Source organism: Trichoderma camerunense, assembly GCF_050948025.1.
Source record: "Trichoderma camerunense strain CBS 138272 chromosome Unknown V8C40scaffold_3, whole genome shotgun sequence".
Lineage (NCBI taxonomy): Eukaryota > Fungi > Ascomycota > Sordariomycetes > Hypocreales > Hypocreaceae > Trichoderma > Trichoderma camerunense.
In genome coordinates this window covers 904,187-925,917 of record NW_028145367.1, presented here as the reverse complement: position 1 = coordinate 925,917, position 21,731 = coordinate 904,187, and the positions used below count along the sequence as shown (strand labels likewise).

The following is a 21,731-nucleotide window of genomic DNA, read 5'->3' as shown; positions in this document are numbered from 1 at the left end:
AGCATTGCGCAATCGCGCAGCACGAGAACCAAAAACAAATACAGGGAGTTAATATCCGACGTCAGGGTTGCATCTACAGTACGGGCCAGCGTCAAGAGCGGGCGCCTGTGCCGGGGACATAACATGGAAACCTGTGCCGGGGGACCATCAGAAAGAGGGAAAATGCACGTCTGGGCATACAAAAAAAGCAAAAAATAGGTAATTATCGGGCTGTTGTGCCGGGGATCAAGGAACCTGAACATTGAAGAGAGGAGGCTGGATCTTGGCGATGGTCCGTGCCGATCTGCTTCTGGGAATAGTACCGTAGCACTGCAGGATTGAAGTGAAATGGCACCGGTTTTCGGAGCACAATTGGGTAGGACATTGATAATTTTTCTTCCTTCGTATTTGCGTGTGACTGCGGGCGTTGCATGTAACCCGGGCTTTTTTGATTGATATCGAGGTAGCATTGAACTATTGTGAAATATTTAACAATTGGTCATGCGTTACGTCGTGGGACACGATAAACACGAAGTTGGCGTTGTGTTTCCTTATCTACATGTACTAACCTTACATGTGATGAGTCTTACTACAAATTATATGTCTAGATGTTGCTAAGCGCTTTGACGAGTATATACGAGTGTTACCTTGCCTATTGTATCTATATACAGATGTATGCGTGTATACAATGGCTGTTCATACAGAGGTGAGGTATATGCAGCCAGCAACGAGACAAAGATGGGATCTTGATGTCTTCCCTCTAACCGCTGCTTAAATCTACCTCTTGAGAGACTTTTCCTTAATCCAAAACGTAGCCGTAAAACAAACAAGGCCAAACAGAACTGACGGTACAAAGGACCCAATAATAGCCGTCTGGTAGCTCGAGCGAACCTGTTCGGCCACTAGCGGCGGTAGTTGTTTGATGGCGTCCAGACTCTGCCGCACTTTTTCTTCAACCTGGCCGGCATCATCTCCAATACGGGAGGCTAGTTGTGTCCTCAGAACCTGCTGGAGAACGGCGGAACTTGTACCGACGCCGACGCTGGAGCCTAGCGAGCGGAAGAGATACGAGCAGGCGATGGCAACTGCGGTGTCCTCGGTGGCTGCATTGGCAAGAAGGGCGATAAGGACGGTAGTAATGCCTTGGAGATTGATGCCATGTTAGTCTCGGTCTGTATGACAAAATATATACACATGCAGATAGCATATGGAGCACAATGTTAAGGTAGCATTGATGGAGATGCGTGGGGGCGGGGGGAACCAGAAGGATAGCATGAAAGGAAATTGAAACTTACCACCTCCGTTGCCAATGGCTGAAAGGACGAATCCAGTATTAGTGCCAACCAGTGAGCGGAACCAAACCGAAACAATCAGAGGAATCATTGAGAAGAACAAGATGCCGTAGCTAATCACCGTCGGCCAGTAGAACTTGCCGGTTCTCTTGATGATCCAACCGCCCGCGAGAGACCCCAACACGCCGGCTATGGTTGCAGGAACAAGCATTGAGCCGCTCGCCGTGGCGCTTAGTCCTTCGACGGCCTGGAAGTACAGCGGCACAAAGAACATGACGGCCATTTCACCCGCCATGCCACACATGTTGACAATGTAGCAGGGAAGCAAGTCTCGGCTGAGGATGATGTGGCCCGGGGCGAACGGGTGCTTGGCAATTCTCATCTCCACGAACAAGAAAAGAGCAAACAGGACAGGCGTAAGACTGAGAGAGACGATGGTGATGCGATTGGACCATCCAAGGTTTGGACCGGAGTCTAAGCCTGTCAGGAGGGAAACAACGGCCAGCACGAGGGTGAAGGCACCCAGGAAATCAATCTGGCGAACTTTTGAGACCCAGTGGTCCTTTGAAGGAGGCTCGAGATCGAGGATGAAGTACACTGAGACCCAAGCTACCAAGCACATGGGGGCCTGAATCATGAATGACCTGTTTATACCGAGGTTAGTCAACGTCCAGATATTCATGCCATGATAAATCTTACCATCGCCATCCGAGAGAATCGGCAAAGAGGCCTCCCAATGGACCTCCAGTGGAAGTTCCAGCAGCATATACCACGTTGATATAGCCCTGCCAGACGCCGCGCTCCTGCAGAGGAACAATATCAGACAGCAGAATCGACACAACGGAACTCATTCCTCCTCCACCAATACCAGCGACTGCTCGAGCAACGCAAAGCTGCGTCATGCTCTGGGCCAGGCCGCATCCCAAGCAGCCAATGCCGAAGACGGCGTATGCAAATAGGAGGCACGCCTTGCGACCAAAAATATCACTGAGCTTGCCGTATAGAGGCTGGAAGCTTGTGAGGGTGAGGAAGTATCTTGATTTTTTTTATGTTAGAAACTTTTGCCACTGATGCAGGAAGCGAGGAAGCATTGAAGTTTGTGAGGTTCGTGCTTACGCGGTGGCGATCCAACTTGTGTTGTTTAAGGCATTGAGCTCGCTACCAATTCTGGCATATGTTGCAACTGCAAGGAGCTGGTCGACGGCCACGAGATAGACCTGGATGAATATAATTTGTTAATGTGTATTCTCTTCTATAGGCATTTGGGGTACGGGTGGTGATTTACTCCAACACCAATGGCAGGAAGCAAGATGTGCATCTTGTCAGCCATGGGATGCTTATTCGGGCTGGTGACCACGCTGCCATCTTCGACATCATTGCCATTGCTATTGCCATTGCCCAAAACGCCATTTTGAGTATGAGGTTGAGAAAGAAGGGGCGATGTCTCCGTTGGAGGAGCGGATGGCTCTTCTTCGTTGGAGGTTGATCTCATCTTGATGGAAGTTGAGCCAAATTGCAACAAACGCCGATCGCGTCGATAACCGTAGCTTCAATCTCAAGGAAACACCACTTAATTTTTTACTAGGATAGCGAGCAAGCCGGAGACTGTAGTAACTAGATGGCAGCGCGTACGCCGAGAGACATAGACCTCTCTTGTGAGATGTATATATGGAAGCTGACACGCAAAACAAACGGTGAGATGCGTCGATGTACGAGTTGCTAGTGAGCCGCCCCCCACCCAGGCCGTCTTCATTTAGCCAGGGGCGATATTTATATCAGCGCATTGTCTTGTCAACCCAAGGGCGTTTTCACACAAACAACGGGATCCAAAAAGAACGCAATCTCGAGTACATATGATAGAATCCTTCACGACCTATCGATAGGCCAAATTACAGTCTATTGAGTAGATGATGCTGAATAATGCCCTTGCAAGTCGCGTTTAGCATCCGATTTTGGACTTAGATGGCCGTATATTTCCGGGGTTATTATAAATCTCACTGTAGCGATGTTAGCCGAGCATGAGCGCGAGAACATCTGCTACTACTATTTGACGAATTGCCAAATCAATGTGGTAATGCCAAGTGTTGGCAATAATGGCTTGAACAGTTCATGGCGAAACAATGTAGCGAGCATTGAGTCTGTAAGGCATAAGAGTGATGAAGGTAGCGTGTGGAGTTTTGTGACTAAAACCTGGGGGTGGCTGAATGGCTAAAAGAGTATAAGTACATGGACATATTGGCATCCAACTCTGAAAGCTATATTACACTCTCTTCAAAAGGATGTATATACATAACAATGATTTAGGGAATAAAATACATGTACGCAGCATTTGCCTACGTTTCTCAATTACGTTAATGATGTATAGGCCATTCGGATGCGTCCACTTGCGAATCTTCAACATGGTCAGCAAACTGGTCCGGGAACATCGACTTTTTGATCCCCCTTTCATAATCCTTCGCTGTTGTAAGGGCAATAGCCGTAGGTTCGAGCAGTGCCTCATCGGGATTTCGAGGCTTGATATCGTCCTCAGTCCACGTGGTTCCATTTAACGTATGTGCTGAATCCATGCTGTGTAAATGTATGCCGGTGAGCTGAGTATGTACCTATGCCCAGCTTAGCCTATCTGCCTGAAGTCGTTATGTCGGCTGCAAATCTAGGTACATGTAGGTAAAGCTTGCGATTCAAGTCCATCTGTGTCAAATGCCCTTTACCACACATGTGCAATACATGCTAAGCGCCTGAAAAGTACCGAATGCAATCAGTCGAACTGATCCATGTCGGCTAGCAAAATACGGAGTTGGAGTTGCATCTGCCACGTTTTAGCATCAGCTCTGCCGTGCCATGTGTCGCAAATCCGCCCGTGCGCGCCTGCAGCCTTCCTCCACATGCGGGGAGCCGACAACGTTATTTGTCGGTTTGCCAATGACAGGTCGAATCACTTCGGACGATAAAAACTGGATACATATCTTCAGTTTATTTGTTTCAACGTTTATCTCGCCATGTGAAAGGAAAAGAAAAAGCCAGTGAGGCTTCCAGTTTCAATATAGTGCTAGCGAGCCGCTGTTGCATTTCGGTGGGTACTTGTCCCGGCCGCCTCATCACACATAATCCCATCGCAATCAAGCCACATGGATTTGATAATACAGCTCCAAAGAGCAAAACACAATGGAGAGAATATGCACCGGCTATTGAATTGGAGGCCACAATCACAGACACGTCAGTCCGTTCAATGTCGTCTCCTTGTCCAGCCATTTGTTGGTGGCGCAAGCTGGAGAGTGGCTAATGAGAGACACCAGACCGGCAAGTCTCGGCCGGGTTCTCAGCCACCGCGGAACATGGATGCTTGTTCAGCTGAGAGGCGACAATCTGCATCATCTCCCTTCTCACTTGCTTTGCCCTCCTCCTACGTGACGAGAAACCAGCATCACTTTCATGCGCTAACATGTTAGTGACGTCGTGGCGCCTCTATCAGCGTCATGAATACGATTGAGCCTAAATGAGATCAAGTTTTGATGTGGCTGTCGTGAGTGGCAGATCATCTTAGGTGCAGATGGATTGCCATTGACAACGTCCAAATACCTTGGCCAAGTGCAATAATTGGTGCCGAATGAATGAATAGTTGATGCCTATGAGCTAGACACGCGAATATTGTAGCTCGATAGACGTAGGAGGACTCGTAATACTGCAGATAGAATGCAGCATCGCCCTGCCAAGCTGCGTCTCTTGCAGAGGATCGCAGACTCAACCCCTGTCCACCTGCGACGACATCCAATGCATTCCAACAGTCCAATCCAGCCCTGTCATATGCAAGGACAATGCAGAATGGCGTCCCCGCCGAGGCGCCACCAGCCCCATGTCCTGATGCCCGTTTCATCGCCGTTCCCGCATATTGGCTGCCGCCATCCCGCCAAAGTTGTATTAGCCAGGGACTCGCTCGGAATCTAAAACAACCTAGGACGGCCTCCTCGTCTCAGCATTTCTGCTTTTGCTCATGGACTGCCAATTCTTTCCAATGCGCACTCATCGGAGCTGCGCAATACCGGCAAAACACTCCTACTGCCCGCCGTGAGCCTCACAGGGGCATCGCCAATCGTCTCAAGCTAGTACAGGCACATGCGGACATCCTGTTGAATTCGGTCTCGACCGCTCTGCCGTTTTGCTGTCGTTGTTTTTCTCGCCGTGTCAGAGTGTTGGGCCACGATGTCGCGGCAATCCGATCTTTCAGTCCCTAAAAGCGGCGTATCCCGCTTCTCCAAGGCGTTGCCTGGAGTCCCCGGATTCGACGGCTTCGACGGCTTCGACGACGAAGACAGCGAGAGCAGCGCCGTCAACAGTAACAATAATCGTAATCGAAAGAATAGCGAGTTGAGTCTCCCGGCGAGAACCTCATCGCTCGCGTCGCCGCCGCCGACAAAGAACCTTCCGCTTCCTCCGCTGCCTCCCGCGCCGCCGACCAAGACGCTGCCGACAACGCCGCAGCCGAGTCGGGCCAGTAAAGATAGCCTGAATAAGAATATTAATAGTAATACATCGAGTTACGACAACACGAGCAGCCAAATCAGCATTGCGGCGCCCTCACTTTCGCCTACCAGCTCTGTCTCAGTGAGCCTGCAGTCGCCGCCCTTGAGCGGCCGGTCCATGATGTCGATCCCACGGAAACCCATTGCGAACTTGCAGTTGCCGGCGCCGACGACGCAATTCTTGGCTCAGCCATCGCCGACTTTCTCTTTGTCGAGCATCCTGATGGCGTATATGGAAGATGGCGACGAGTCGCAGCAGAGCAGCGTAGGTGAAAAGGGTGAAAATGGACAGGAAGTCGCAGCATCTGGTAGCGAAAAGGTGGACGCTGCGCCTGCCAGAGGTCCAGCCGCCACGGTCACAGGCGGCAGTGGCTCACTGCCTGCTCGCCCCAACGCTGGCTTTGGCCACTCCCAGCGCCCTGCTGAGCGAACTCTTCCTCCACCACCTCCCAAAGACGACAAACCAACGCCTCCAAGACCAGACAGTCCAGAGCTGACCGCTCCATCATCGCCTCGCCCCGAGATCTGGAAACGCCGTCCACACATGAGCCAAGCCAGCAGAGAGCTCCTTGGCCTCAAGCTCGACTACAGCCACGGATCTACCGCAGATACACAGCTTCCCCCGGACGCAGCTGAACCGGAGACAACATCAGAAGCAGCGTCCGACACGGCCAAAGCCGCAGCCCAGCGAGCTCCTCCGTTTGCCGGCGGGTTACCTGGCCGGAATATTCGCCCTTCGTTGCCGGCCAAGGACCAGCCGCCCCCTGCCACGCAAGCCATGGGGAGCGAAACATCCAAGCTGAAGCAGATCAAAGAAAGACTTGGCTCTCAGCGGTCCGAGTCGGTATCCAGCACTTCTACTGCGAAAGCTGGCTTCCCCGGCGTCCCAGCTGCCAAGCGACCGCCGACACCAGAGTATCAGAAGGAAGAGGTCAAAGTGCCTGCTGTCGAGCCTTTCGTCTCTCCCGTGTCTCCAGCATCATCTCCCGAGGCTCCAAGGGGCGCTTCCCCGGACTTTTCAAAAGGACTGCCGCCAAAGCCTTCCAACGGCAACCTGACTGCAGCAGCAAGCTCTCAAAAACCTATATCACGAAAAGCCCTGCCGACAAGCCCTAGCCAGGACTTCTCAGCTGTCAAGGATTCCTTTCGCCCGCCGTCTGATGCAAATAGTACCAGTGCATCCAGCCAAGCAACTATACCCTCAGCATTACCAAAGGTCGATGCCGCACTTGCGACAACAACCGCACCAGTGGCTTCTCTTCCCAAAGACGATGCATCTACCGGCTCACGTGGTTCTGGGGACACAACTGTAGTGCAACCTCAACCTCAGCCCCAGTCTGCCGTGATCCGAGCAGATGCTTCCCAAACAGTGAAGCCGCAACGCAGCGAGCCTCAGGCGACGGCAGACCCACGACTTTTACAATCAGAAACACAAGGGCTATTGTATCGGGGTCGTGATGGCACTCTATATGCTGAGATGAAAACCCAGGGGGAACCTCATCCCAAGGCGGCATATTTTCCCTCACAGATGTACCCAAACCTACCTAGAGATGGTATCGTCAAGGCGAGACCCCTCACTGACATGCACTTCAATTGTTTCCAACAACACAGGACCATGGCTCGCCGAAGCAACCGGAATTGTCCACTGACCTGTCAAACTTGCGACCGAGCAGACGTCGAGGATCGCTGGGTGTGTGCTTTCTGCCATCTACGGATATGCGACGGTTGCTATCGCAAGCTGGGCAGCTATCAACGGGACCTCCGCCGTTTGGTTGACGTCTTGGCCAGTGCTGGACCTGCAGGATTCACATCTTCCTCTCGCCCTGGCACAGCTATGGGGCTGTAGCCAACACTATGACGCCGCATATCTCCTAATCTTCCCCCGCTACATACTCTCATGATACCCCTATTCCGCCCGCCCACTTTTCCCTTTCTTCTTCTTCTTCTTCTCCCCCTCTATATTATTACTTTGTTATGGCATGAAACATTACTGTCATGGGATCTGGAGTACGAATGTCTTCATCAGTGTCTTTTTCTTCTTCTTTTTTTTTTTTGTTTTCTCAACGCAAACTTGTATCAAAGTACTATAAAGGAAGCTCTGGTTCGGCCCTCTGTTTACTTCTGATACCATTTTTCTGCTTACCCGCGAGATTGGGGCGGAAATATTTCACATGTACAGCATTAAAGAGGATTGGTTCAAGTCGCTCGTTGGTTCAAAGAGAATGGGAAAGGATAATTCCAATGGTTTTTAGGGAAATCGACATGCCGGACCGCGGTTTGGGCAACTTTGAATTTGTTTACATGAGTCAGGGTATCTCTGGTTTGTTCTCTCAAAGAGAGTGATTGAAAATAGACTACATGTACCTTAGCCATTGAGGTATTACTCAAGGATGATATGATATTACCGTCTTTGATGCAAATGAAAACATGAGAAAATTTTCATAATCAATGTTTAATGTAAAAATAGTGAATATCCTTGAGATCAAGTTTTGATGATGCTGGAATCAGGGGCAAGTCGAGATGGAGCATCAGTTGAATCCAATTGGCGGAGTTGGGGTCTGCAGTATGCGAGCCTGACCCAAACGGGAGTAGCCAGGTACGGCAGTTGGGCCTTTATAGCGCCTGAAGCTCCCTGACATCACCGGCGTAGGGCACTAACAGCCCAGCTCAGGTGAAATGTCACCGTCGGGCAGGCCAGCTTCACCTTCATCCTCACCAATTCCCAACCTCCAGCATCACCGCCATGTCGTCAATTCCCCGCTCGCGCTCGGTGCGCTCAAACACGGGCATCCCACAGATACCGACCAGATCGTCTAGCACTCGAGATGCGTCGGTGCCCCGAAGTACGTCGCCTAGTCGGCTGCCCAGATACGGTGCCCGAGGCGGCGTCTCATCGGTCTCGGTTGCTTCTAGCTCTAGCAGCTCGACGAACAGCTTGAAGAACACGGCTACCAATGCTAATGCCAGAGCTCCTGGTGCACCGCCAGTCATGCCCGGGCGTCTGGCGAGATCGATGACAATGGCAACGAAGGAGGTGATGGCGAGAAAGGAAAAGGCGGCTACGACCAACAAATATCCTCCATCGACAACTATGACCAGACCGTCCATCCAAACCAGGGGGAGATCTGCGAGCATCTCAATGGAGGGAAAACCCAAAGAGCTGGAGCGAAGGTCGACGGGACTTGCATATACAAGGAGCTCGGCTACAAACCTCGCTGGACCAGCCGTGGTGAAGTCCGCTTCGAGGCCGAGAGAAGCCACTTCGAGGTCGAGAGATCCCATTCGGCGGCCGGCAACACCCACAGCCCAAACAGGCATACCAACGACGACTCGCCGATCAGCAACGCCAACTGCCATGCCTCGATCCAATACTTACTCGGGTACGCCTGTTACTCCTACCTCAACAACGGCAAAGACGCCTCCCTCGACTAAGACGAGGTCGCCTTCGGTAGGAGCGCTGTCTCGCGCTGCCACGTTCACTAATTCTATACGATCTGCGACACGGAATTCCATGACTCGGTCTATAACTCCAACTACCACCCGGTCTGCAAATTCAGCTGCTAGTAGCCGGGCTGCGACGCCGACGGGGCAACCAAAGCTGGAACGTCGAGCTCCCTCTACTGAAAAGGTATCGTCATTTCGTAAGCCGTCACTGGCGACTATTAGTAGAGTGGTGTCTAGACTTTCGAAGCCTTCCTCTGCCGGTACGCTGCTGTCATCAGACCAGGCGTCCCAACTGAAACGACCTTCGAATTCTTCTTTACACCGCCCCAACTCACCAAGCAAGACCCTGTCTGCCAAGCCTTCGGCTTCACATCTCGCCCCTCCTTCGCCCTCCAAGTTGCCAGCTAATATTGCTGCGTCGGCTGAAGTTAGTAAACTTCAAGCAGAGCTCCTACAGCTGTATCTTCTCCACCAGGAGGCTCCAACTGTGGATGCTGAATGGCGAGCGAGTGCCAAGCAGAAATTGGGGAACCGGTTCCAAAAGCTGAGTGAAGAGAGCAGGGAGGTTGCTGAGCAGGAGAGTATAGCACTGGAAAAGCGGAACGTGCTCGCGCTCCGAAGATGGGGCAGTGGTGGTAGACTGGATGAAAAGATCCAGTCTCTGGAATCCATCATTACGAATGTATGGTCACTAAGCGACCCAGGTGGCCGATATGCTCGTGTGGTGCGACATTTCGAGATTTGGATCGATGGCGTGAGTGAGATGGAGGACGGGAGAAGAAAGGGCGCCATGCTCATCCAAGGAAACGACAACCTATTCATTGAAGACTTGGATGCCCGATGGAAAGAAGAGCGCGGAGATCTCATCCAGCTTCTGACTGGATGGAGGCAGCAGCTCAGCGATATCGATGACCTGAGCCGGGACGAGTTTTATGAGCCGCCGGAGGAGGATGAGAAATCTAGCTTGGAGAAGATGCTGGACGGGTCGCGTATGCTGATTGACGACATGTTGGCGGAGTTGGAGATTATGGAAGAGGTTGAGCATGAGGCGCTTGCAAGGGAAGATGCGTGGATCGAGAAGATGAATAGGAGTGAGGAGGATGACGACCTCCGGGTCTCGCGGGTGAGGGGCGCCTGGAATGAGATGTGAAGGGTGCCATTTCATGGTTAACAGGATGTTGACGATTTCTTTATTTCCTCCTTTTCTCTTTTCTTTAATTCTTTCTATGGCCTCGGGTTTGCTTTTGTGCTATTTCTTTTCTTTTCGACAAGAACATGGACCTTTGACGACATAATGACTGCGGCAAAGGGGGGATACATCCGGTTGGAACGGACAACAGAACCATCATCATTAGCATCATTGGCATTAGCATCAAGCATTTAGCATCAACGACATCACGAGCGATATAGTTCCACTAGACTGATTTTCAACCCGTCTTGCATGTTGGGGGAAAAAATGATAAGTTTCTTTCCGGTGAAAGCATCATGTAATCTAAGTAACAACAAAAAAAGGGAGAAACAAGCCCAGCGTGCTCCTCGAAGCCGGGGCATAAGATATGATAAAATACAACCGTGAGACAAGCTTTTTTCTTTTCAAAGGGTTCAAAGATACCTCCCAGCGATAGTGATAAAGGGGACACAACGAGAAGAAAAGAAGAAACCAAGTCCAATGGAGGAGGCGTTTGGCTTCTCATATGGGGCCCGAGGTTGTTTTTTTTCTTTTTCGTTTTCTTTTTTTCTTTAATATTTTTTTTTTCAAGATGCTGCTTGCCCATCTGGCCATCACGGTTTGTTTTCGCGTCGTCTCATCATAGCGTCATCATCAATTCGAATCTCGTTCCTCCTCTCCTTCTCCTATCCTAGAGTGCGCCATTTCCATGCTCAGTCTTTCCTTTACAGGTACGCCCTCCGGGGAAAACTGACGCCCTCGATAGCGGGCTCGTCGACGAACCAGCTGCATCTGTCTCCCGCAGCCTCGTTGACGAGAGCGCAGGGCAGCCCCGCGTCGGCGTCGAAGATCTGCTTCATGATATCCTTCTTGCCGCCGCCGGTGGCGACGAAGGCGACGCGGACGGCGTGCGTGACGACGGGCAGCGTCAGGGTGATTCGCTTGGGGGGCGGCTTGGGCGAGTCCTCGATGGGGGCGACCCAGGCGTCCGCCTCGCGGAGCAGCTCGTGGCCGGGGAAGAGGGAACAGGTGTGGCCGTCGGGCCCGCAGCCGAGCAGCAGCAGGTCAAAGATGGGCAGGCGGACCGAGTCCCGGGAGGCGAAGCTGGCGACGAGCGTTTGCTCGTACTGGTCGGCGAGCTCCTGGATGTCGCCGAGGTGCTCTGTGTTGATGGCGTGCACGGCGGCGGGCTGTTGGTCCGCGGGCAGCTTGTCGAGCAGCTCGGCCTTGACCAGGGCGTAGTTGGAGTCCTCGTGGTCCAGCGGCACCGCGCGCTCGTCGGCGAAGAAGATTTCCCACTTGGTGAAGTCGACCGTGTCTTCGGGGCCGGAGGGGGGAGCCAGCAGGGCCGCGGCGAGCGTCTTGGGCAGCGAGCCTCCAGACACGGCCACCTTGAAGACGCCGTGCCTCTCAATACCGGCGTTTTGGCTCTGGATTACGTATGCGCGCAGAGCCTGTGCGAGGGCATCGGTGCCCGGGAAGGCGTATAGGTTGGGCTGTGTCTTGGGCATGATTGTAGCTGTGGGAAAAAGAAAGACGAGGCTTGGAAGCACGGAAGCTGTTTCGACTGTTGGTCTGATGTAAAGGAGGGCGGTGTGTGGACCGTATATCGGAAAAGGCTCGTCCAGTCTATGTTTGATATTATGGTGTCTTCTCTTTTTTTTTTTCTCTGCTTGGAGCTGTGCAAATCAACCTTAGAGGTCCGGGTGCTTGGATGGCGGGGTTGCTCTATTTTTCCATTTGGGGGAGTTGAAGGTTGCGCCAAGTTCGAAAGAAACGGAGCTGCGTGCGCGCGGGGTTATGTCAGAGGCGCGTGGGAAGATAAGATAAGGCCAGGCTGAGTTCAGGCGGGCGTTGCCACTACGATCAAGGTTAAAAATCGTATCCAGCGGGTTGGGCAGCTTTCAACGAACTACGAGATGGTTCTAGAAAAGGAGAATTACTCCTTATTCATGCACGGAGAAGAAAAACCGAGCGGGTGTTTTTGTTGGAGAAGGGACAAAGCCTGGAGGTCCAAAATGGCCATGCAACCGCATCGTTATGTACAATTTGCGCATTGCAAGCACCGATCTGCAGGGATGCCGCGGTCTGCATGCCGCTTGGAACGTCGGAATTGGAGAAGCATCACGTCAACGTCAAGACTCGAGGCCGGAATTCGGCACTGCGTTTAGTGTCGCTGCTACGCGATGCTAGACCGAGCGAGGTAGGTAGCATGTAGATTTTTATGCCGCTCAGCTGGGTAGCGTTGAGGTTCTTGTTTTATTTTGACAATTTCGCCATGTGAGAGGACCGTTTGATCCGGGCGGTTCGTTTGCGCTTCTCGTTAGAGTTAGAGCTGGTGCGATGGATCGCTTGAGCGAGATGGCATCGGATGAACGTGGTAAAATTGGGTGTGTTGGCGTTGATAGGCGGATGCTATATTTATATTGAGATCAACATGTGTGGATGGAAAGGATGGATTTCATGGATAGTGAGTGGTTGGAGTTGCGCATGAGCTAACAAGTTGAATACGAAGTTGCGCTGGGGAGCTATTACCAGACCTCTGGTTCATAGGCTGAAAGCTGCAGCTCAGTGGGATTTGTTCTTGGCTGGCGCTGTCGGGTGCTCTTAAAAGCGCTACGCTGCTCAGAGCTCGCCAAGGCCCGATGCGAGACATGCCCCCGGCCGCCGCGCATCGAAGCGAAACTTCGCTTGTTAGTTGAAGAAACGACGTGCTGCTTTTTCACATGATTGCCGAACCAATGTCTCAGATCGGTAGGCAGGCCGTATGCCAGTTGAGGTTTACGCTGCTTTTATAGCGCGCCGTTGTGATGTTGGTCGCCCCCTGTGCTGTGCTGATGCTAGGACGTACATACATGCACCTAGACTACATGGGCTATATTGGCGAGCCAGCGAGAGCCGTTGCTAGTACGATTGGGCACGGAGGTGCCTCCGAGCCTCGTACCTGAAAATGCACCCTGAGAGACTGTTCATATTGCTGGATGGTACCTATGCCTTGCAGGTAGGCATTTATAGGAAACCGCTCTGTAACGCTCTCTGTAGACACATGCATATTGTCTCAACCCTCGGCATGTAACCAGTACTGAGTGCATACTATCAAGTGCCAGAGGTTAGTAAGGATCCATCCATGGATCCATCGAGCAAGTTGACACTTACAGCCACAAAAGAGGCGTGCAGAATAGCCTCGGTGGCGGTCCCAATGCTGCAGCTGGGATTGGAAGACGCTCAAAAGACTATTTGACAACCTTGGAACAGTGACGTAATGATGAAGTTCCCAATCGCAACAAACTTGTTGGGTTATTCATCATTCACATGGGCGGGTTTGCAAATCGTTCAGCCTCACGAGAAGCATCTGAGCCACCACTTCATGCCTCCATAAGCGAGTATTGAGATATGACCGTGATGTTAGTGCTGCTGCACGCAATTCCTGATGGGTCTGGCGGGAATATGCTGGTGACCCTCCATGGCCCATGTTATTCCCCGCCGCGGCGTGCCGACGGTTGCCACATTCCCAACGTCCGCCTCTTAGTCTGCTGTGTGTGTATGCCACACTGAGATAGCAGTGCGAGAGCCCCTTCGATAGGGGGGACCGCCTGAATGCCCTCCAAGTCGTCACCAGCACAATCGCCGGCGGGTCTGTCTTGGTGGAGATGGCCAAGCCAGCAGCTTTGGGGCAAAAAAAAGCTGGGCACCCCGCCATGTGAACAGCAAGGCAGAAAAACTTGGTGTGCTCCTGTCACCAAGCCAAGGGCGCATGTGAACCCGGCATCTGAAAGAGGGGGCCAGCATCTCTGCATTAGCTTTGTATTAAAGGGGGGGTTTTCTCTTTTCTGTGTCTGTCGGTGTCTGTGTGTCGAGAATTGGTTTGGATCAACATCGTATTTGAAGCAGGATGTATCCCCCCCGACTTGGAACTGTTCCCCAAGCCATCAAGTGTCAACCGGGTCAAAGAACTGTACAACATAACACCAAAGCCACTACCTAGTAGACTATTGACTAGATTAGTGGATGACAGGCGAACTGCTTGTTGGCTGCTGTACAGTTTAGAGGCGAGTTTTCGCTACGTTACTGCCGGCTCCGGGAGCCTCCAGCCCAAATGCGACTCTAGTGTGGCCAGACCCTGAAATCCCCTTGGCTGCCACAATGTCCCACCCGGAATTCAGGGTCCAGCTGGGTCAGGCGGAAAGCATGCTAAACCACCCTAATCCCACACAGTTGCTTGCCTGCTAGCCCATTCGCTGTATCGTCTAAGGCCTCATTAAAATTTTATTCTGCCTTGTTCCCTTCTCCCACTCCCTGCGGCTCTCCTCCCAACCCTCGACCTCAGCCCAGGTCTTCTTTTGCCTCCCCTCCATCTCCCCCCCCCCTCTCCATTCCTCAGCCCTCGGCCCTTGTTTATTAACACTTTGACTTGCCCAATTCGCAATCAGGGCCGTTTGCTGCAGGTTGTGGCCATAGTTCGGCGCGGATAGCGAATCATTGGCTCTTGGTCATCCGCCGGCCAGTAGGGGTGCCAGACTGCAAAAAAGGGCTCCAGCGTGTGCCGCCATTCGGGCCTGTCCTGGTCGCGTCCCTTCCCCCAGTTGTTCACCGATTGCAAGGAAAGAGCCCCGTTGAGCTGCCCCTCCCCTTCTTGACAAGTTTGGAGATATCAAATAAGTCCCCTCGTCTCGAATCTCCAGGGCTGTCTTCTTCTGCTTCAACTTCCGCTGCCTGTTTGCCCAATCATTTTGCTTGGAATCCGGCAGAATCAAGCCAGAGCTATTCCACACACAGGCAAGCCATAAACAGGGCAGAGCCACATACCATCCAAGCAGACTCGACCTATAGCCGGCAGTAGTAGCCACTATTCGGGTCCGAATCGTCTGGACCTGGAGCTGTACGGCGGCATAGTGCGTCACGAGACAGCCTCACTTGAGTGTTGTGAGTCCAGGCCGTGCCTGTTGATTCGCTGCCCTCTGTCTTGTCACTCGCGCAGGCTTACAGGCCCTTATCTCGGCCTTTGCTTGGCCACCCCCTTCTCTGTGTCTCCTGGACACCTTTGGATACAGCGCCCGCCACCTTGCGGGGATATAGACGGCCGCATCCCGTGCCTCCCATCTTGTGCCATAACCCTGGCAAGCTGTTGCATTGGCTGCCCGTCCAAGCGGTCGTGCAAAACCGCAGCTCCAGCCCAGGCTGCCGGCGGCACACATCTGCGGCAATCCCTACGACCCGCCAGACTTGCGTCTTGCTGGCCTTCGGGGCCCTTCTAAAGTTGCCATTGACTTTTGCAGTCCCCCACAGGCCGGACTAGTTCTTTGTCCAACCTTGCTGCGGAGCCAGAGGGGAGAGACTTGTTGCCATTTAGAAAACCCAACGAATTTGACCGCTCGTTGGAAACTTGACTCTTTTGCCTTGAGGTTTCCGGTCTCTTTCTTATCCCTTGTTTCAGCTCGGCGGGCCTTTCGGCCTTTGTAACCCTGACACGCTGTCATCCAGGTAACGACATTCCTTTACTGTAGCGCTGCTTGAGCGTGTGGCCTGAGTGCTGACGACAATTCGCTGTTGGGTTTTCTTCACAGATTCTGACTTTGCATCAAACGTTTGCCGTATCCTTGCACCCTAGAGTTGTGGTGTAGTAGCCTGCTTGATTGCTGGTTTCGACGACTGACTGGTACCAATGTCGTCCCCAGATATAGATCAAACCGCCGTCAACGAGACGTTGCTCGAGCGTCGTCAGCTGTTAACCGAGGGGCTCAAAAGCTTGCCCTATGACCTGATTCTCTATCTCGAGCGGGCCGCCATCTATGCAGACCTCGGATACCCCGATCTTGCCGCTGGTGACGCATATCGAGCTCTCCTCCTCACTGATGAGATTGTAAACGACGGTTTTGAATATCACGACCAGGCCCAAGAATCCTTGAGTCGATATATCGGAGAGCCTCTCCCAGAGGCCCTGGTCCAGGGGCAACTTGCCGATGAGTACCCTGACCTGGTCAATGGGACCCACGGAGACGCAGACGTGGCTTCTGGCCAACTGGCACTCCTGGCATCGATAAGAGCATATCAAATACTATCGCTGAGCCTCTTGTTGTGCGGTTGCTTGAGAAGTGCCTCTCAATTCTGCGACCGAGGCCTTGCGGCTGCGCCACAGAATGCAAAACTGCTTCACACCAGGAACCATATTGACACCGTGGCAAGACAGAAGCTGGGCTTGACAGACTTCGAGGCCGATGATTTGCCCGACTTTGGTCTTGTCCGCCGAGAGGTCTATCCTTGGAACGACCATGAGCCAGATCGCTTCTCTCCAGAGTCTTTGCAGTCTTTGAATGACGGCCTGAGGGAGATGGCTCCAAAGTGTGCCGTCCAAGTGGCGACTCTACCGGTCTTGTTAGAGGGGGAAAGCGACACGGATAACTACGAGATAATCCCCACTTGCAAACAGCTAGGCGTCTTTGCCCAGGAGGATATTGAAGCCGGCGAGGTTGTGCTTAGGGAGTACACTCTCCTTACGGCCAACAACCGACACAAGGATTCGGTCTGCGATGCGTGCAGTTCCGAGCTCGCCCCGCTTGGTAGCGAGAATCGATCTATTCAGTGCGAAGAGTGCTTCGATACCGTCTTCTGTAGTCAGGAATGTCACGACGAGGCTCAGAGGCGCTATCATCCTGCTGTCTGCGATAAGGACGTGGACTCCATTGCCAAGGATCCCAGTGCATTCGAGGCTGACGAGACGCTACATCTTCTTCTTCTTTCCAGAGTCCTGGCAATAGCTGTCAACGAAGAGGTTCATCCGCTGGATGTACAAGAGGTGAAATTCATCTGGGGTGATTTTGTACCTTCTCGGACCAACGAGATCAATATCTCGCCCAACGCCGGCCCTCCGCCCGAGTGGACGCTTCCGTTCTCTTTCAAATACAATATTGAGACGCCGCTGCATATACTGGAGAAGATGGACATTGACATCTACGCCGGGCTGCCGGAATACGATCTCTGGGTGCTCAACACGCTATATGCCAAGTTTCGTGGGACCGCCTCGGCCCGCAAGAATCCGCGAGATGGAAGGCCGGATGTTGCTGCGGTGCATCCATATTGGTGTCTCGCCAACCATGACTGTGATCCAAACGTCACATGGGACTGGAGCGGCCGGATGGTCCTCTCGGCAAGGAAGGAACGTGTTGTGGGCGGCCGGCCCGGAGGCATCAAGAAAGGAGAGGAGATTCTCAATCATTACTGCGACGTGACCCTGCCGGTACAGCAACGACGCGAATGGGCTCGGGGAAGTCTGGGGGGCTGGTGCATGTGCAAGAGGTGCCGCACTGAGGCGTCCGAGAATAAAGCGGCTGAAAATGGGACATCGGCATAAACATGGTTATTCTCCTTCGGCCTGCGTCAAACAACAGCTTTCGGTTCCTACGGCTAGCGTACTCGGTTGCGAGTGTGTCTATTCTCGGTAGCGAGAGACGAGGGTCAAAATCCAGCAGGGGCTCCTGTCCCCGTGATGAGTGCGAAAAGGGTAGGGAAGAGAGAAGTACAGTAGACGCCACGCACACAATGGGTTGATGACGGTTATCAAAGTGGTTCTTGAGGCCCACATGACAAAAATTTTAAACTAACAGAAAAGGAGCAAAAAGAAGATGAGATGCAACAAGGGTGTTTTTTTGCCTCGCAAGTAAACGATGGGAGGTCCTTACAGCAAGAAGAAGGAAATATGTCGCGGATCCCCGCTCATACTACGACAGCCGCCCCCCAAAAAGAGCAGAAAGAGAAGAGAAGACGCCTTCTTGTTACTGTAGCATCTGCCCCGTGTTCACTTCTAGTCCATGCCCAACTCGACAGAGTGTATGGCCGTTTGTGAATGAATCAAGTCAATATGGCCGGCGGTTAACCCCCCTCCCCCCTTTACGGCGGACCCCCAATCGTGTGTATCGAGGGATTTCTGTCTTGAGCATCAAAACTCTTTAGCCCATTCTCACGGGTCGGTCCCGGTGGGAGCCTAACAGTGATTTCTACCTAATGCATGTATGGACCGGGATATCAGCAGCGCAAGGGCTTAAACTCTGTGCTCTGCATACAGCACTGTACGTGTGCGTCTACGTGGTGCGTGTGCAGGACAGGGGTTCTTTTGCAGCTGCTGTATGACGCAAAGATGTCTCACCTACCGCCATATTACTCTCTGCATGGCCACGAAGCACAAATCACAATAGGGTTGATGAGGATGATGGCAATGAGGGCACAAGCAAATGTTGCTGCTCGTAGGGCCAAATTCGAGCTGGGACCCCCATTCTTCTTCTCCATTTCGCCTGGGTCTAGGGAGAGGAGTGGGCTGCCATGCCCTGCATGAGAAGGCCCGGCCTAGCAGAATCTGGCCTCGAGCTATACCATGAAGCTACCCTGTCCTCCTCTGGCCAAGATTGGGGGTTACCGTCAGTCCCGCCGGCGGAAATATGACCATGTCAAGGATGACTTATTGGACGGGGGGTGTGAATTGGGAGGGGCGGAGGATGGAATCGTGGAATTAGAATAGCTAGATCGTCAGCCCAGTCTGACGCTGGCCACTATAAAATTAAGGCTTCACAAAAGAATGACACAGATGCAAAATAGACGGGAAGAAGAGAAAAAAAATATTGTTATCAACGCTGTTAAAAAAACACATAATTTCTGCAAGAGAATACAAAAGAAGAAAAGGAAGAGAAAGAAAAAAAGAAAAAGTTGGAAAGAAGAAGAAGAATAAGACAAACATAAAAGGATGAGTAAAAGAGGAAGAAGAAGAAAAATACATCAAGGACAAGAAGATGAGAAAAGCCAGAATATAACATGCGCCGCCCTTTCCGTCCCAACCACCACTGCCCGTCTTTTTTATGTAAATCCTCTAACCGGATGGACGCCCACCAAAGATCATCTACGTATTTTGCCAATGAGGTTCCTCGACATTGCCCTTCTCCCCTTTCCCCCTCCTTTCAAGCCGTTCATCTTGAACACACTCTACCGCGGTAGAGGCCGCGGCCCTACAATTTGCCTCCGCCCAGCGCCGATGCCCTGCGATCCTTTGTTCTGGCCGTCGCCGCCGGTGTAGCCACTCCACTGACTCACGTCCCATCGACCGTCAATCCCGCCGCCGATGCCGTCGACGCCGCTGTCGCCCCGTTTGATGGCTGCCGTCTCCTTCTGGGCCTCCTCCCACTCCTGCTGGCGCTGTCTCTCCAGCTCCTTCTCACGCTCCAGCAGCGACTTGGACGCCCAGCCGCCCGCCTTGGTCTTGTCCTGGCCCTGGATTCGACGCTGGTCCTCGGCATCGCGTTCCTCCGTTGCGCCGAGCTCTCGAGCATAAGTCTGCTGGGCCACAAACGGCATTGGGGCCGGGTTAGAAGCCAGGAAGCGGTCTGTGCGATTCTGCGGCGCTTCTCTCGGAGGGGATGAGTATTTGGCTGGGTCAGGCAGCGGTCGTCCGCCCGTAGCAGTGTTAGGGGTTGGGAGAGGTCTGGGAGACTTGGGCAGCGGCGAGGAAGCTAGTCCCTCTCGCTCATCTTCTTTCAGGTTATCTTGAGGCTGCTTCCATTTGGTATGGAGGACCTCTCGCTGGCCCTGCGACCAAGACTCGTGGCGGTTCAGCTCCGAGGTATTGCCTTGCCCCCGGGGGCTTCGCGGCTCGCCTGGCCGGCCTCTTAGTCGAACCGGTGAATCAGGCACTTTGCCTTTGGCAGCTTGCTCCTGTCGCTCACGCTCATACTCGGCCTCACGCTGCCGTGCCTCGTGAACCCGCTCTTTTTTGGCTGATTCGTCAGCTTCGGCCTTCTCAGCGCTAGCCTGCTCGGCTTGGTACTGGCTTAGGAATTGCCCACGTAGCTTGGCAGGGCTGCGGGTTCTGGCGCGGCGTCGCTCTTCCTCGACACGAGCCTCGGCCTCTGCTTCTTCCTTTCGGCGCTTATCTTCAGTCAGCTTCCACTGCCTTTCCTCTTCCTCCCACTTCTGCTTCTCCTGTAGGACCTTGCGGCGCTCTTCCTCCCTTTGTCTCTCCGTCTCTTGCTGCCATCGCTTCTCCTCCTCGGCACGAGCACGTTCTTCGTCTTCCAGCTGGGCTTGGCGCCGGGCTTGGGCTTCTTGTCGCTGGCGTTCTTCTTCCGCTATTTTTTCCTTCCTGATGCGCTCCTTCTCAGCTAAACTTGGTACCTGCGGCGTACTACTAGTGATCTGCCTGCGAGCCCCAAAAGCGACTCCCATGCTACCCTGACTGGCGCCGCCCATGTAGCCGTACTGTGCAATATTCCAAGCCGGAGCCGTCGAGCCTTCGTGTTCCTTCTTGCTCCAGCTGCTGACCGACTGGCCGCTAGAGCTCGTTGGTCTAACGTCTGATGACCCAACACCCAGCTTTGCTGTTTTGGGTCCGATGGGATTCGGGAAGTTGCTGGGGTTTGCGGCATTCGCGGCTCTGCTGAATGCGCCGATGCATTGCAGCACCTGGGCGGGGTCCTTTCGCTCATACAAGTCGACGGTGAGAAACGTATCGTGCTGATGCAGATTCAAGGGCGGAGCCTGGCATGCGCGCAAGAAATGCGATATGTTTTCCATCTGAACAAACGGCATGGCTGACTTTTTGAACTTGATGCCGGGGCTGGGAGCGACGAGATTGATGAGCCTGAGCGGGACAAAGAGGTTAGCACGCGACAATAGAAATAATCCATGGAGAGCGCGGGCGCGGGCGCATCGCATACTTGCAGAGAGCGACGCCATCTTTGAGGCCGTCTAGCAGATCCTTTGACGGCAGTGATTCTCCCAGGGTCTCTTCGATCCATGCGCGAGCTTCGTCGGCTGCTGCGGGAGTGTATTTCTCCAGGCGCAATCTGCGTAGGTCCTTATCCAAGGACGAGACGGATGCCATTTTTGTGTCTGTGGAATCGCAGTGTCCTAGTTGAGGTCTCCTTCTCTTTTTCTGAGGTCTCTTGTCTTGTCTCTTGGCGATCTGGGCGCGGAAGTCGGGGGAAAGGTGATTTGTTGTGATCGGATGTCGAGGATGATGTCGTCACCAAGTCAGCGTCAGACGGGGTGAGTAAGCGGCAGGTTCGGAATGTAGTCGCAACAGAGAAACCCAGCGGACTGGAATTTACTGCATAGCAACAGTGAAGAAATTTAGGATGTATTCGGTAACGTATGAGGGTATTTGCTCGCGAACAGCGACCAAGAGGGAGGAGAAGCAAGAATAAGACTATAAAAGTAGAGGGAAGAAGAAGAAAAAAAGGGTTCAAGTACTTGTTTGGCCCCTTGGGGCGGGTGACGCACGTCAGCTCCCAGGCGCAGGAGCTGGCGGGGGAGAATCTGGCGCCAAATTACAGTTATTACAAGGCGACC

At 53.0% G+C, this 21,731-nt stretch overlaps 6 protein-coding genes across 6 annotated transcripts; 3 read left to right on the top strand and 3 right to left on the bottom strand.

Moving 5' to 3' along the window:
- Positions 1 to 588: 588 nt before the first annotated feature.
- On the bottom strand, positions 589 to 3,181 carry V8C40DRAFT_235393 (major facilitator superfamily-domain-containing protein). The gene is made up of 5 exons (XM_083213849.1): positions 2,557 to 3,181; positions 2,388 to 2,488; positions 1,971 to 2,306; positions 1,275 to 1,915; positions 589 to 1,121 (listed from the first exon to the last, which is right to left on the bottom strand). Exons 1-5 carry the CDS (start codon positions 2,761 to 2,763, stop codon positions 757 to 759), a joined length of 1,650 nt encoding a protein of 549 aa, XP_083076965.1. The 5' UTR covers positions 2,764 to 3,181; the 3' UTR covers positions 589 to 756.
- Positions 3,182 to 5,224: 2,043 nt separating this feature from the next.
- V8C40DRAFT_235390 (uncharacterized protein) lies at positions 5,225 to 8,223 on the top strand. Its single transcript, XM_083213848.1, has one exon. The coding sequence runs from the start codon at positions 5,472 to 5,474 to the stop codon at positions 7,635 to 7,637; it is 2,166 nt and encodes a 721-aa protein (XP_083076964.1). The 5' UTR covers positions 5,225 to 5,471; the 3' UTR covers positions 7,638 to 8,223.
- A 143-nt stretch (positions 8,224 to 8,366) lies between these two features.
- On the top strand, positions 8,367 to 10,896 carry V8C40DRAFT_235389 (uncharacterized protein). Its single transcript, XM_083213847.1, has one exon. The coding sequence runs from the start codon at positions 8,535 to 8,537 to the stop codon at positions 10,383 to 10,385; it is 1,851 nt and encodes a 616-aa protein (XP_083076963.1). The 5' UTR covers positions 8,367 to 8,534; the 3' UTR covers positions 10,386 to 10,896.
- Positions 10,636 to 12,159, bottom strand: V8C40DRAFT_235388 (glucosamine-6-phosphate isomerases/6-phosphogluconolactonase-domain-containing protein). Its single transcript, XM_083213846.1, has one exon. The coding sequence runs from the start codon at positions 11,912 to 11,914 to the stop codon at positions 11,129 to 11,131; it is 786 nt and encodes a 261-aa protein (XP_083076962.1). The 5' UTR covers positions 11,915 to 12,159; the 3' UTR covers positions 10,636 to 11,128.
- A 3,631-nt stretch (positions 12,160 to 15,790) lies between these two features.
- V8C40DRAFT_139792 (SET domain-containing protein) lies at positions 15,791 to 17,889 on the top strand. Its single transcript, XM_083211183.1, has 2 exons — positions 15,791 to 15,884; positions 15,968 to 17,889. The coding sequence occupies exon 2, from the start codon at positions 16,066 to 16,068 to the stop codon at positions 17,749 to 17,751; it is 1,686 nt and encodes a 561-aa protein (XP_083076961.1). The 5' UTR covers positions 15,791 to 15,884; positions 15,968 to 16,065; the 3' UTR covers positions 17,752 to 17,889.
- Positions 17,890 to 19,287: 1,398 nt separating this feature from the next.
- V8C40DRAFT_139778 (uncharacterized protein) lies at positions 19,288 to 21,435 on the bottom strand. The gene is made up of 2 exons (XM_083211181.1): positions 21,098 to 21,435; positions 19,288 to 21,021 (listed from the first exon to the last, which is right to left on the bottom strand). The coding sequence occupies exons 1-2, from the start codon at positions 21,262 to 21,264 to the stop codon at positions 19,371 to 19,373; spliced, it is 1,818 nt and encodes a 605-aa protein (XP_083076960.1). The 5' UTR covers positions 21,265 to 21,435; the 3' UTR covers positions 19,288 to 19,370.
- Positions 21,436 to 21,731: the final 296 nt, after the last annotated feature.